The sequence below is a fragment of the Mesitornis unicolor genome, unplaced genomic scaffold (genome assembly GCF_000695765.1).
Source record: "Mesitornis unicolor isolate BGI_N332 unplaced genomic scaffold, ASM69576v1 scaffold51443, whole genome shotgun sequence".
NCBI lineage: Eukaryota > Metazoa > Chordata > Aves > Mesitornithiformes > Mesitornithidae > Mesitornis > Mesitornis unicolor.
The window spans coordinates 8,285-21,665 of record NW_010174974.1 but is presented as its reverse complement, the minus strand read 5'-3'; the positions used below and the strand labels follow the sequence as shown (position 1 = coordinate 21,665).

Below are 13,381 nucleotides of genomic sequence, written 5' to 3'. Positions count from 1 at the left end.
AGCGTGCCAAGCTGCTTTAAAGGCGGCGGAGCGCTTCCTGGCAAGGCGGAATAATTCGCCCTCTTCTGCCTCTCCCTTTGGGAGTGGTGACTCTCCGCTTCACGCCGTTCTTTGCCGTGGTGATGGGACTAGGGCAGCGCTTGCGGGCTGTTGCTGCCATCGTGCTGGCGAAAGCTTTATGTCTGCCTCTGCCCAGGGCTTTATCTTTCCAGCACCTCTCCCCTCCCCGTCACTTTCCTTTGGGTCCCTAACGAGGGTCCCACGGGTTCCTGCTGGTCTCCTGTAGCAAAGCGGTGCTCGGCTCTGTCGCGTCTGTGGGATCCAGGCCTGCTTATTGTCCCATTTCCCCTACCTAGCATGGTGATGCCGGGAGAGTACCGCTAACCTGTCTCTGGGGAGGGCGGCAGGACTGCAGAAGGGGAGGAAGGAGCGCGGGCCCCTGAGACACAGCAGTTTGGAGTTCTCCTATGGGATAGTGTCGCTTCAGTTGTTCGTGCTTGTGTATTGCAGCCGGATCGGTGCTTGGTGCGACATGCAAGAGTGGCCGGCTGCTGTTACAGGTCTTGTTCCCGTTCTGTGCTCTGCAAGAAACCTGAAAGTGTCTTAAGCTGTTGTTTGGACCTGATAGGAAACCTCCTCTTAGATAAAGTGCTTAGGCTAGAGCAGATCTTTTTTTTTTCCACTGGGCAGGAGTCTGATTTATTTACTTTTTTCTCTGATGTAGTTGTCAATAGTGAAAAAGTGATTATGCATACTTCAACTTTTCAAAAATGCTGTGCCTTTTTTCATTGTTAAAGACTTGGAGAACAGTTAGGAAAAAAATAATCTGGCTCGTGTTTTCAAGATTTATTTTTATTACTGTTTTCTAGACATATTATATTGTTTAAGCAGAAGTTTTCAGATCTTTCCCCCCACCCCTCTTTTTTCACTATCCAGCCACACACTCGTATTATTCTTTTCACACCCAGCTTTCCCATACATCAGCAGTTGGGCCGTTAGAGTGTATAAAGCATGTTCCAATTATTGAATTTTTTTAATGTTGGAAGACTGCTTTAAACAGATTTGAATGGAAGAGTATGCAGTGTCTATTCTGCAGTTGTCAAATCATCCAGAGAATGACTTTCATAAAGCTGGACAATGCATTCCTTTAGGTATGGGATCATAGTAGTGGTAAAGAGTACTTTCTGTATCTCACTTTCATGTTGTCTTGCTAGTGCGCATTATTAGAAAGATTTTACTTACTTCAGTATCATAGTGCTGTGCCTCTTTTCAGTTTCTTCAGTTGGCTTCCTTTATATCAGTCTAAACTGGGTTATTTTTTTAATAGAGGAAAAATATATTTCTTCCATCTTTAAACTGAAATTAAAAAAGATTGTTATGACTCAAGAGAGTAAATGTCAGCATTTTTTGTTTGCTTCTAATTTAACTCCAAGTGGAAAGGTTTGTAATTTTAGTTCACTAACTAGGCCTGAAATCTGGAGGGCTGGGTGATGTGAAAACACAGTGATGAAAGAGCTGTACGCTAGAAGTACAACATGCATTTTTAATAGAAATTTCCTAGGCACAGAAAGAAATTACACAACTCTCTTTAATTAGGTATGGAATGTATGCAGGCTTGTTTGGGGTTTTTTGTTGTGTTTTTTTTTTTATAAATTTACTTATTGTTGTATACTTCAGAGCAGAAGCTATGCTAGTAATACCTTCTGTCTATGGCAACTTTCATCTCAAAGTATGCTTGCATCAGTGCTACTTGAAAATGAACAGATTCCTTTAGTTAAGAACACAGTTCATGCTGACGTATATGTCTTGCTATTCATTTGAAGGCAATAGGGATACTGTGGCTAGACTTTTGTTTTCTGAACTTATTTAAAGCTGCATTTGGATATGGAAGAAGATGATTGTCTAAATTATGCACTGGTGTAATAGTCTTTTTATTGTGCCTACTACATTATAACAGCACAAAAAATTGCTAAAACATTACTTTCTAAGTCATAATTTGCCCGAGATCATGATTAATCCAGCATAACTCCATGATGCCATGTTCCTCCCTAGCCATTCAATTTCTGATGCGTTTCCTGTGCTGACAGTATTGTCTGTGCAGCAAGTCCCATCAGGGCGCGACACTCAGAAAAGTAAACAATAATAATAAAATCGATTTGCTGAATCCTGGACATACTTTGTTGTTTTGTATTTTTTTTAAATCAATGTCTTCTCAAGTGGAGTAGAACAGAGAACATTTAACTGTAAGTATCAGAATAGTCTTGTGCTGAATGGCCTACAGAAGAGGGATTAGACATAGTAGAGCAGCTCCAACAGAGTAGGAAATTGTGCAAAAAAATAAAGTGAGGTGGATATAGAACAGTCTAAAGAGTTTCAGCCTGTGATTTTTGCATGATAATGATTACCAAAGAACTGGTAATGGCGATGGCTGCTGATTATTCCACTCAGTATCTGGTTTTGTACCTCTTGAGAGTGCATAGTCAGGGTGAAATTTTAGTCTAGGAATTTTTAGCAATCAGCATCTCAATCTGTTGTGTGTACATCAGCCAGCATCTTTACATCTGTTTACTGTATTTGCTATAGACCTATTCCCTACGAGAAGCAAGAGGTGAGAGGACGCAGCTATAGGAGAGACACATATTTAACAGTAACCATTCTGAGGATCTCTTAATGATAAATTCCATACTGAATAAGGCCCTGAAGATGCATGAGTTTTTAATATAAACTTCTAAGGAAGAACTCTGAAAATTAACAAGCTTATTTTTAATTTTATTGCAGAACTGAATTTGAGTCTTGTTAGGGGAAAATATTGTTGAATGTACATATGAGAAGGGTGGTGAGCAGAGAAGACAAGAGTGTCTAAAGCAAATAGCTGAGCAGGAAAATTCAGGCTGAATAACTTCTTCTTTTGGCTTTTGCAAGGTCAGAGTGATGCATATGTTTCATTGTAGGTTTTTCCCATTAGGCCAAGATCTTTAAAATTTCTCTTTGGTGCTGAAAGTTCATACAACAGAACCTTCAAATACTGTTCCCTGTTGTTGCATCGTGCTGGTATGGTGACCTTGGTTATGCTAAATCCAGCTGAATTCAAGCATTTTTCGTCATTCCAAAGCAATCACCTACACCAAGAGGAAGTCACTTCATTTCCTAAAACGTTCTTTAGCTCAGGCAGTTGAGTAGGCAACTCTTTTGTTCATTTTAGTTGTTCTTCGCTTCTGCATTGACTGTTCTTTTTTCATAGGGAGATATTAGACACAAAATTTCTAAAATAGTCCTGTGTCATGCAGTCTTGAGAGTCACTTTGAGAGAATTTCTGCTTCGGAAAAAAGTTCTTTAAAATAACATGCTGTCATAAACAGTAAGCAATTTCTATATTTATTAGTTATAATCATCAGAAACTGGAGGAACTAAGCAAACAAAGACCTTTAGTTTGTCTAGACTTCAGTTTGAGAAGCGTTGTCTTAAACTGGCTACTTTAAGTTGTGAGATAAAAACAAGTTTGCCACTTCTTGGATCACAAGAGTAATAGCATTAAAAAAAAAAGTGGGGGATTTAAGAACAAAAAGGCAATAAAATGGATCCTAATAGCATAGTCCTATAACAGCAAAATAAGTTATTGCAGCAAAACTGTATTTAAGTTCCTGGGAACAGAAGATCTGTGTTCAGGAGACTACTTTTTTTTTTTTTTTAACTGGACGGAGAATTCTTGAGCCACAGAGGCTCATTTAATAAACTCTGGAATGCTGGAAGAGTGAGGAGACAGGCACAACTAATGATGCGTTTTATTTAGAAAACCTAAACAGGATGGCTGGAGTAACTGTGGCAGTTAGTCTGAGATTGAGAATTAAAAGAATTCTAGGCTGAAAGGCCCGGAAAATGTGTTGTACGAAGAAAGGTGCCATAATTAACATCAACCCAGACTTTTAATGACAAGTGAGTCCAAAATATGCTTAAGTCAGAATTTGCCCATAGTGAAGCCTTTTACGTATTCTACAAAGGCAAACTAATTAATAAATCTGAGCATTGAGGTTTTAAAGCATCTAAAGACTTGGTAGTTTGGTCTAGCAGGCTCTTTTTAATGAAACGTGGTCAGTTTCTTTCTAGGTAAACAGAAGAATCTGTAATTAAGATTTGCAGGTGGCTTGCACAGAGGAATAGGTGTGGAAGAAAATGATCAGGAATATTTAGTGAATGTGACTTATTTTAACTTAATGTGAATTTTTAAATTGCCCAAATGTTTGCCCTTTGTCCCAAAAGTCAATGCTTGTGATGTGGAAAGAGGAATCTAAAAGGAACCTAATGCATCTTGTTGGTAACCAGCTGACCGTGGGCTTCCATTTTACCCAAATAATGAAAAGCGTGATCCACAGATGTATATACAAGATCAAATGGAACTACAGAAATGGTTGGCATTTCTGCAGGGCATTAGGTATGATGCCCTCTGCAGTTGTCAACACCTCAAAAAGTGTGATGATAGACCTGCCTTGTGGTTTACTTTTTATTTTTTCAAAACTACCTTGCATTTGAAAAAAAATAGAAAAATCTCCCAATTAAAGAATTCTTATCAGGGATGCAGTCAAGTGATGAAATACAATCTGAAAATACATAATAGCTACCTAAAATTGTTTTTCTGACTCCTCGATGTACAAACAGACCTGACAGTATAAACAGTCAGGTTGGAATTTGCATATATTTTAACACCAGAAGTAATTTCCCCAACAAATTATGGGACAGTATAGTGTGTACTTTGATCCTTCCTGTCTTTACGTAAAGTTTATGGATAGTGAATAGCCATCTAGTGCAGTCAGAAGTCCAGATGTGACACAGGACTCTTGAGATTCTGTGTTCCGTGTTATGCACCATTTCGTGTTATTGACCGAAGATTGCTCCAAATTGTACTGGGCCAGACTTGGGTAACTCTGCTCCACATGTAGAGAAATGAGGGGTTGTGCTGCTGGATCAGATGGCACAGGTGTTCCTCTTAGTTGTGACCTTGACGTTGATGGAAACTTTGAAAGTGTCAGTCTTCCTGAATGCTAAGGAGCTGACAACAGAAAGCTAAAAAGTTTGTTTGGGATCATTAATTTGGGACAGTCTTCTCACAAGAATTATTTACTTGCAGTTTAGCATACGTTGCTTGCTTCTCTGCCTGCTTAACAAAATACAGTGGTCTTCCTGTGGATGGATACTCTGCTTAGATGAATAATTCTGTGTGGAGCTCTGTTAGCTTAGTGCATCTGGCAAAGTTCTGTCATCGCGTAGTGAAGCCGTGAGGAGTCCCTAGTAAGGGAGAGCGTAAAAAGTGAGTGAGAGCAACTGATTGTAAGTTATTACATTGTAATAAGTGGAGATTAAGTCCAGTGCTGACTTTCTCTATGCCTTTAGTTTTGTGATGTTAAAAGTATATGAACTGCTTTTGATGTGGACTGAAAAAAGTACTAGTTTAGTATTAAGTGATAATACCATAAGTATTTGAACGTCTTGGTAAGCTTATGTTCTTTGATTTTTACTTTTTACAAGGACAAGTATACTGACAGCTTTGTGTTTAGAGGGGAACCTGGTTTTACACGAAGAAGGACAAAGTATCTCTTTTCCAGAGAAGACATAGCCAGCTTCCCCCCTCACATCAAACAAAAATATAATCTGATTGCATATGAACAGCTTAAGTAAATATTACAGGATCTTTTTCGTGATACATCCCTCTCCCACACACTAGTGACCTTTAAAAGTTTTTGTTAGAAAGTGGTTTTGAGGTGTTTTTTCATTTCTTAAGAGTCATGTTATATGAAAAATTCATATTTAGCTTTCTGCTGTTCTCCTTCCTGCCCCAAATACATGCAACCTTATCATATGAAAGTCTGTAGGCAATAGCTCTGGAATAGGTTGTTGCTGTGTGGTGGGAGACTGTTCTCATTTATTAAAGCGGTTCTTGTGTTTGGGATTGTCCTTGCTTCTTATAGTTCAGCTGTACTCATTTTTCAAAGCAATAACCTAATTGCTTGTACTAATTAAAGCCTGTTAGCAGAGCAGTACAGTATTTAGGTCAGCTTTTCTTCACTGTCCTTTCATGCTTGTGCCTCCTGTGCCTGGCATTTCCCAGCTGCTGCAGGTCCTGTTTTCAGACTTGTAGCTGTCAGCCTTCGTTGTGATGCTTGGTGTTCTGCTGCTGTCCTGTTCTGCTCTAAACTGCCTGGCTCATTTTCATAGTGTCATCCTGTACCACTAGTAAAGACAAAAGGTTGACAAAATTCAAATAGTGCCTGTCAGAGATGTACATAACCAGACTGGTTTTAATTGGTCGAGTGTAGAGTGGGCAGTCTGAATTGTCCCTTGGTTGGAGCGGTCTGTGGTTTGGCATCTAGCTTGCAAGCCTGGTAAAGGCGCAGAGAGCATTACTGTCGAGCAGAAGAGGAGGTTAGTCTCAAGAAACTTTCTTCAGGTTCTCAAGTCACTTGCTGCTATTTCCAGATGTGTATGAATGTTTGACATGGGACACTGGATTGGAGTGGATCCTCTGTTGTAGGAGAAGGGAAGGATAAACTGTGGGGTATGTAAAATGAACTGTGTATTGTTCTCCTGCAGTTGATTCTCTTTCAGTGTTACCAACTTCAAAGTTGGTAATTCCAAGATGCAGTGTTTGTGTACAAATAATTTTGTAGACAAAACATTCTTAATGGGATATTATGCAACTCTTGAGTCAAATGACTTGAGTCTTTGATATTTGAAGTCTATTCCAGTCCACTCTTGAGGCAAGTCTTATCCTCAGCTTGGCCGTTGCTCTTACGGTTATGCCTTCTCTTCCATTTCCTGTGGCTGACTGTCCCACTCTTCATATAAAAATTCTAAGTAAAATTTTAATTTCATTCTAACATGGGAAATGGAACTTGTCTGTTACCTACTGATCCAATAGTTGTTTGTGAGGATAGTTTTCATCCTCCTGGAAAGGAAGATATTGGTAATTTGAAAAGAAATTGAAGCTCAGGTTAGTACTTCTGCAAGGAGGAGGAGACTATGTTTGAAGAAAACAAACTTGGAAGTACAGAGGTTTCTTCCTCACATTGCTTTCATTATCAGTATTTGTCTTTAATGCCAGTTAGGACAATGTCAAGGTTAGACTGTTCTCTGGGAACAGTTCTCTTGAGTCTGAAAATCAGTTAGCGTGCTGCCGGAGTGACAGCTACAGAAGAAACTTATTTGAAGAAATGTTTTCATATTTTCTTTTCTCCTATTAGGAAATTCTTTCAGGAGTCGTGGTCATAACAAGCAAGGACACAGTCCAGCACCAAGGTATCTCATTAACCATGGAAGGATCAGTAAATCTGCAGCTTAGTGCCAAAAGTGTGGGTGTGTTTGAAGCTTTCTATAACTCTGTCAAGGTAAGACCTGTGCAAGTTAATATTTTTAGCACAGAATTTTTGTCTCTTTTCTCAATTTAAATCTTTCCTTAATGACCTTCTGCAAAGGTAGATATAGCACTTCCTGGTATGTAAATGATAGAAAACAGAGAAATGCTCAGTGTTATCTAGGGACATATGATGACATTTTGGAGTTAGGTACTTGCACTGATTGGAGACTTTTCTTTAGATCTGAAATTCAGTAACATAAATAGTATGGTTACTGGACAGTGCATTGAAGGACCATGTTTTAAGGAAAAATAATAAATTATGTGGCAAGTTGTTTGTTGTTTTTTTTCTTTTGTTTTAAAGTGACTAAGTTTTAGTTGGAGTTTTGTGCCAATCTGGTCACTATCACAATAGTTTCTGCAGAGGCCATTGAGGCTATGTGTTATTAGGCATGGTACAGGACCTGCACAGGTACTTCTGTGGAGTACGAGGCTGTGCACAGTCTGACTGCGGAGCTCCTGGAAGGCCTCTGTACTGCTCTCCAGGTTTGAAAGTGTGAGGTTTGGAATCTAGCAGGGCAAGTTACCTCAGGCTCCATGTGAACATGGCTGTACTGGTTGAAGCACGGCTGCCTCTGTCTAGAGGCAGCATAGCTATATTTGCAAAACAGTTTGCTAAAGTTTGGATAGCCTAGGTGCAAGACCTTTTAAGGTCTTCATTTATATGTCAGTTAATTTGTTTGCATTGTGAATAATCTGCCCATGAATGACTGAAAACAGAAAAAACAGTAGAAGCAATAGATTTTCTTATTCTTGTCTAATAGAGGAGAAAATAATAGGAAAACTTGAGAGAGAAAAGAATTGTAATCTTCACATAGACTTCTCCAGTCGCATTGTACTTAACCATTTTTCCAGTGAATGACTAGCCCTAAATAGAGATCTTTAGGGCGGGAAAGGGCTGGGGAAAAGGTAGGAGGGAATGGCTGACTGGCACACATACTTACTGATTCCTGCTGCTACTCTTAGGGGTCATAATTCAGAGAATGGAACCTTGCTTTCCAAAGTGCTTGAGACTCTGCTGTTTAGCTCTCTAAATATGTTTGATCATTAGTATGATACAACAATAAAACAGATCACAAATTGTTTTCTTGAGGAAAGCATTCTTAATACTTATTTTCATTGTAAGACTGGAGAGCTGTGTGTTGTGAAAGAATACCTGAGTCTCGGGAAATTCAGGAAGTCTGTTAGAGTTTAGGAGATGTTTGTTCTTGAAATGATGGAGCTGTCGCTCTGCTTCAACCTAAACCTCTTAAATATTTATCTTTTCAGCCTATTCAAATTATTAACAGCACTATTGAAATGGTAAAACCAGGGAAACTTCCCAGTGGCAAGACAGAAATTCCGTTTGAATTTCCATTGCATATGAAGGGGAACAAAGTTCTGTATGAGACGTATCATGGTGTCTTTGTTAATATTCAGGTAAGGCACTCGTATCTGTAATGAAAATCTGAACTTTTGTTATCTGCAGAACGTTGTTTGTTTTTTTTTTTTTAAGCATCTCTTATTCCATGGAAGCAGAGGATAAAGTTTGTGATAAAGTTTTCTTTTCATAGCTCAGTATGTTTTCTTTCCTCAATTTGTAGAATGAGCAGAAAGTTAGAGATCCTTTGAAGTGAGTAGCTTTTAAGCTTCCCTTTATTAATATAGCATTATTCTGATGTGTACTGTGTTTCCTAGCTATAACTTAAGATTAAACATCATGATACATGTTAACCTTGTAGGTACTAGTTTGTACATAGTTTCTAGCTGCCTTTTTCAGTTCCAGTTTGTAGGAGTCAGCATTTTCCACAGGTGGTAATGCCTCTTAAATGTGGCAGAGGAACCATCCTAAGGTCTCAGAATTGAATCAGTATAATGTTGCTAATGTTATATCAGTTCCCTTTTCAGCAAGTTTTAAGTTTTTCACTGGAAATAGTTAAAGGCAATGAAACTGATCAGGTGTAAGATGCCATGTACTAGAGAAATGCTTTGTTAGCATAGTAGACAACCAATTACTGCTAATAGTACTTTAATATTAAACATGAAGTGTACTGACTTAGCAAATCCATTTTAAGACACAGGGATGAATTAAACAGGAGCAAAGCGAGCTAGTGTTCAGAAGCTGTTTTCCTGCATTCACTTGAGAAATGTACTCAAACTAGAGGAAATCTTTGCAGTAAGTGATGGCATAAACAGAACAGTAATAAGATGTCTTGGCTGAAATACCTTTTGAGAACTACTGTAAGATGTATTTGAACCCTTCTTTTGTTGTAGACAACTACATCCATTCCCTTCATGGCAAAAGACTGCACCACAGTGTCCTTTTGTTCAAAGCAAATGCCGCTGTGTAATTTCATAATGGAGACTCAAACCAAAGTTTTAGAGATTGTAGCATCTTTGAAAACATGAATTGTTTGCTTTCCTGTGGAGATGGGTAGTAGCATTTCCTGGCCAAATCTGTATGTACTACATGCTTGTAACAGAATATTGTGGAAACACAATTTTGAAATTTGACCTTTTTTTGTTAAAAACTGTCTTACCATAGGTGGGTTCATTGTTTTTGCGGTTGTGGTTTTTTGGTGGGTTGGTTTTTTTTTTTCCCCCTTTCTGGTGTGTGTGTGTTTTGGTTTTGTCTTTTAGGGAAAGTCTGTCTTCAGCCATTTCTTAAATGTAAATATTGTGTTAGACAGTGTTTTTCTTTACTGAGGAGTGGGGTGTTTTGGTTTGTGAGTTTGGGCTTTGTTCTAATTTTTTTGTTGTTGTTGTTGTTTTGTTGCTGTGTTGCTTTCCATAATCCAGATAACTTGCCTGTGATCAATGTTAGTTGTTTTAAGTTATACTTTGATGGTGAATATCTGTTTTGTTTTGTCATTCCTTCTCTCATCTATATAGCTCCTCTTTACAAGCTGGGAATAAAATGTAATTAAAAGGCTAATCGCTAGATTTCAGCCAATCTTTGAGCATCCTGCTCTCCTGAAGAGGAAAATGTGGTCTCTCCCAAGGATATTTAAGGTCCACTGATACCTGACAAAATAGATACATAGATAGAAATTGGGGAATGTTAAGTCTGTTTTCTAGAAAATCAGGCTTGGACAGTTAAAAACTGTGCTAGTTTTAAGTAAATCAAAGGAAATAATTAATTTGCTTCTAACATGTTTATATTTGTTCTCTGTCCTAATGAAGTAATGATAAAACAAACCATGAACAATATACCATCTATTTATTTCTTAATTTTAGAAACTAGAAGTGCTGTTTAAGAAACACTTCCTAGACCTCTGTCCAAGTCCTGTGCAGTTTACCTTGATCTAGGTATTAGTGTGTTAGCTGGGGATTCAGTATCAAGATTCAGGTCTCTGTTCTCATACAGAGACCTTCTAATTAGACACTGATGGAGAGGCTGTGGGCCAGATTGCAAGGCCTGGATGTTCTACTGCCTCACTGCACTGTTCCCTGGGCTGAGTGAAGGGTAGTGCAGTAATAAAAGGTTTGCTCAACAGCCCTCAACTTCAGTGGAAACCATAGTCTGTGATGGGGAAAGAGAGAAGCTCCCCGGTCTCGTTCTTGCACACATTCAGGTTATGTGCAGAGAGACACCATGCCATCAACTAGAAGTTAGGAAGCAGAGTCCCTTAATCTGAGTGCATCTGTTCTTGCTGATTTCTCATCTGTAAAGAGGAATTTGAAACAAAACAAGCAAAATAATTAAAAACCCACTCAAGAAATTCCTTATCTTGTAAGGACGTTGAAAGGCTATGTTCTAGATACTGAAGTGTGATTACTGTGATAACCAAGGTCATACTATTTTTCAGTCGTTGGTTTATGGCTCCCTTTTTAGGGGAGGAAACCAGCAGCAAGGTTTTGAACAGTGAACAGCAAAATTAACCTTGGTGTCTGACTTGTCTGCACGCAGCTGCTTTTAAGTTCAGCTATATGGTTAAAGACAGTTCCCCGTTAAATATGCATATAACTTACCACTGTTACATTCAATCTTACAATAAATTGAAAATGAGAGGGGCTGTGAATATATCTTACTGATAATCACTTATCCAAAGTATGATGAAAAGCAATACTGTAATCATTCTTAACTGAATGTAATTTGGGTGCTGAAGTTATGCAAGAATACCATTCTCTGTCAGTGAATTAGTACCTCAGTCTTAGGTTATTACATAGCACAGAAGATATGGAAGACATTTGCAAATGACTGTGGGTCTGTAAAACGCAAAGAAAAATCAGCTTTCGTTTGGAAGCATCTAAAATAATTGTATACCTCTTATCTCCTTCCCCTCTCACCATCACTTGTATGTACATTGCCTACTAATCTGTTTTAAACAGTGCCTTAAATATTAACAACTGTAACATTCTGCACATATGCAATAAAAAGATGAGAAGTTGAGAGAGAGGAAATCTTAACTAAGGCTCTTTTCTTTTTCTCTGCCATCCTGTTCTTTCCAGTATACCCTACGGTGTGATATGCGACGGTCTCTGCTGGCAAAAGACCTAACTAAGACTTGTGAATTCATTGTCCACTCACTGGTAAATGAGGTTTGTATTAACTATGTAAAGGGGGATTTATTTTTTTTTTCCACTTTAAGTGAAGTTTGCTAGTAAGGTTATAAAATCAAGTAAAACCATGTAGTTTATATTACAGAATATGTATAAGTAAAGGAAGCTAGCTTAAAAGCAAAACATCCAGTAGAGCTAGGGTGTCAGTTGTTTCTGATTAGAATAACACATCTCTCTTTTCATTTAAAGAAAACAGTACAAAGAGGATTTGGTTTATAAGATGTTTTTATACTGCACTGAGTTTATTCTCTTATTCATCCTTCCAGTTCAGAAACAATGGTGTGATTACCTAAATATTGTGGTGTTCTTCTAAACGCTCTTTCAGATTCTGTGAGCATTATGTAGCCCAAGGTTCCAGGCACCCACAATGCCTGTCCTGGAAATGGGAGTTTGTCAGTGAAGAGAAAATACCTGATTTCTGTTCTTCAGACTACTAATTATGATTTAGAGCCCTGACTCAAAGTATCAAAACCTGGACTGCATCAAGTTGGAAATAAGAAGCTTGTCAACCTAATCGCTTTTGCTATTAAGTAAACCCATGGTTGACAATATGCTGACTAGCTCCTGTGGGCAGGAGCACAGAGACTGCCTTCCTCCTGTGGGGATGTCACTGTGGGATGAGATTTGACTGTCTCACAAGAAATGCTTTGCTGCTTGTTATTTGAAGTTCATTTATCAGATTGGCCTTTAGTTTATATTGACTTGTATGCATGTCCAAAGCATCTGATGTCAGAACAGACTGTGCAGGCCTAATTAAGTACCTCTTTTCTATCCACAACTCGCTAGAACATACTGTTCATATCATTCTTTTGAACTCTAACAAGACAGTAAAGTATTAGACTCTTTTGCCTTACTTACGGATAATGGTGGAAATATGTTATTTTAGTTCTATAGTACCTTGTTAAAAGATTTAGTACCTATTTTAAAAGATTTAGCTAGGTGCTATAAAGAAGTTTCTGGTTGGTAAGATTTCATTATTTTCTAAAATACGTTATGTTACATTTTATTGGTCAATTATTACATTATAAGTAAACAACACTTGTCAAAATAGTGAACAAATTACATATTATGCAGTTTCCTGGTTTGGTTTCTTTTTCCCACTGCAGTGTTTCTTAGATCACAAGTAAGTAAATCATTAATCTCTCAGGGTGAATTAATGAGGTTTTACTGAACATATAATTCTAACTGTCAGTGCTCAATGTACCATTTCCCTTAACCTTATTCTTTGCCAGAATTTGTCATTTATGGGTAAACACAGTCAATCTTTTGCTAAGATCTTCCATCTTGCAGCTGGGCAGCAGAAGCTATTTTGAATTTTTAAGTAGTGAGAGTAGATCCTAACTTAGAGTTCAAGTTAAACCCATTGGTGGTGGTGTGCTCTGCCAACTCCTACTTACATACAATTGGGTCTCATAATTGATGCTGCACTGACTGCTT

General features: G+C 38.1%; 1 protein-coding gene across 1 annotated transcript in view; it reads left to right on the top strand.

Annotated features, from left to right (window-relative positions):
• The first annotated feature begins 4,938 nt into the window (after positions 1 to 4,938).
• DSCR3 (Down syndrome critical region gene 3) overlaps positions 4,939 to 13,381 on the top strand; it is a 16,492-nt gene continuing 8,049 nt past the window's right edge. The window contains exons 1-4 of the mRNA XM_010181208.1: positions 4,939 to 5,019; positions 7,233 to 7,376; positions 8,672 to 8,821; positions 11,834 to 11,914. Coding sequence (XP_010179510.1) covers positions 4,939 to 5,019; positions 7,233 to 7,376; positions 8,672 to 8,821; positions 11,834 to 11,914 — 456 coding nt within the window. The remainder of the gene's footprint in view (positions 5,020 to 7,232; positions 7,377 to 8,671; positions 8,822 to 11,833; positions 11,915 to 13,381) is intronic.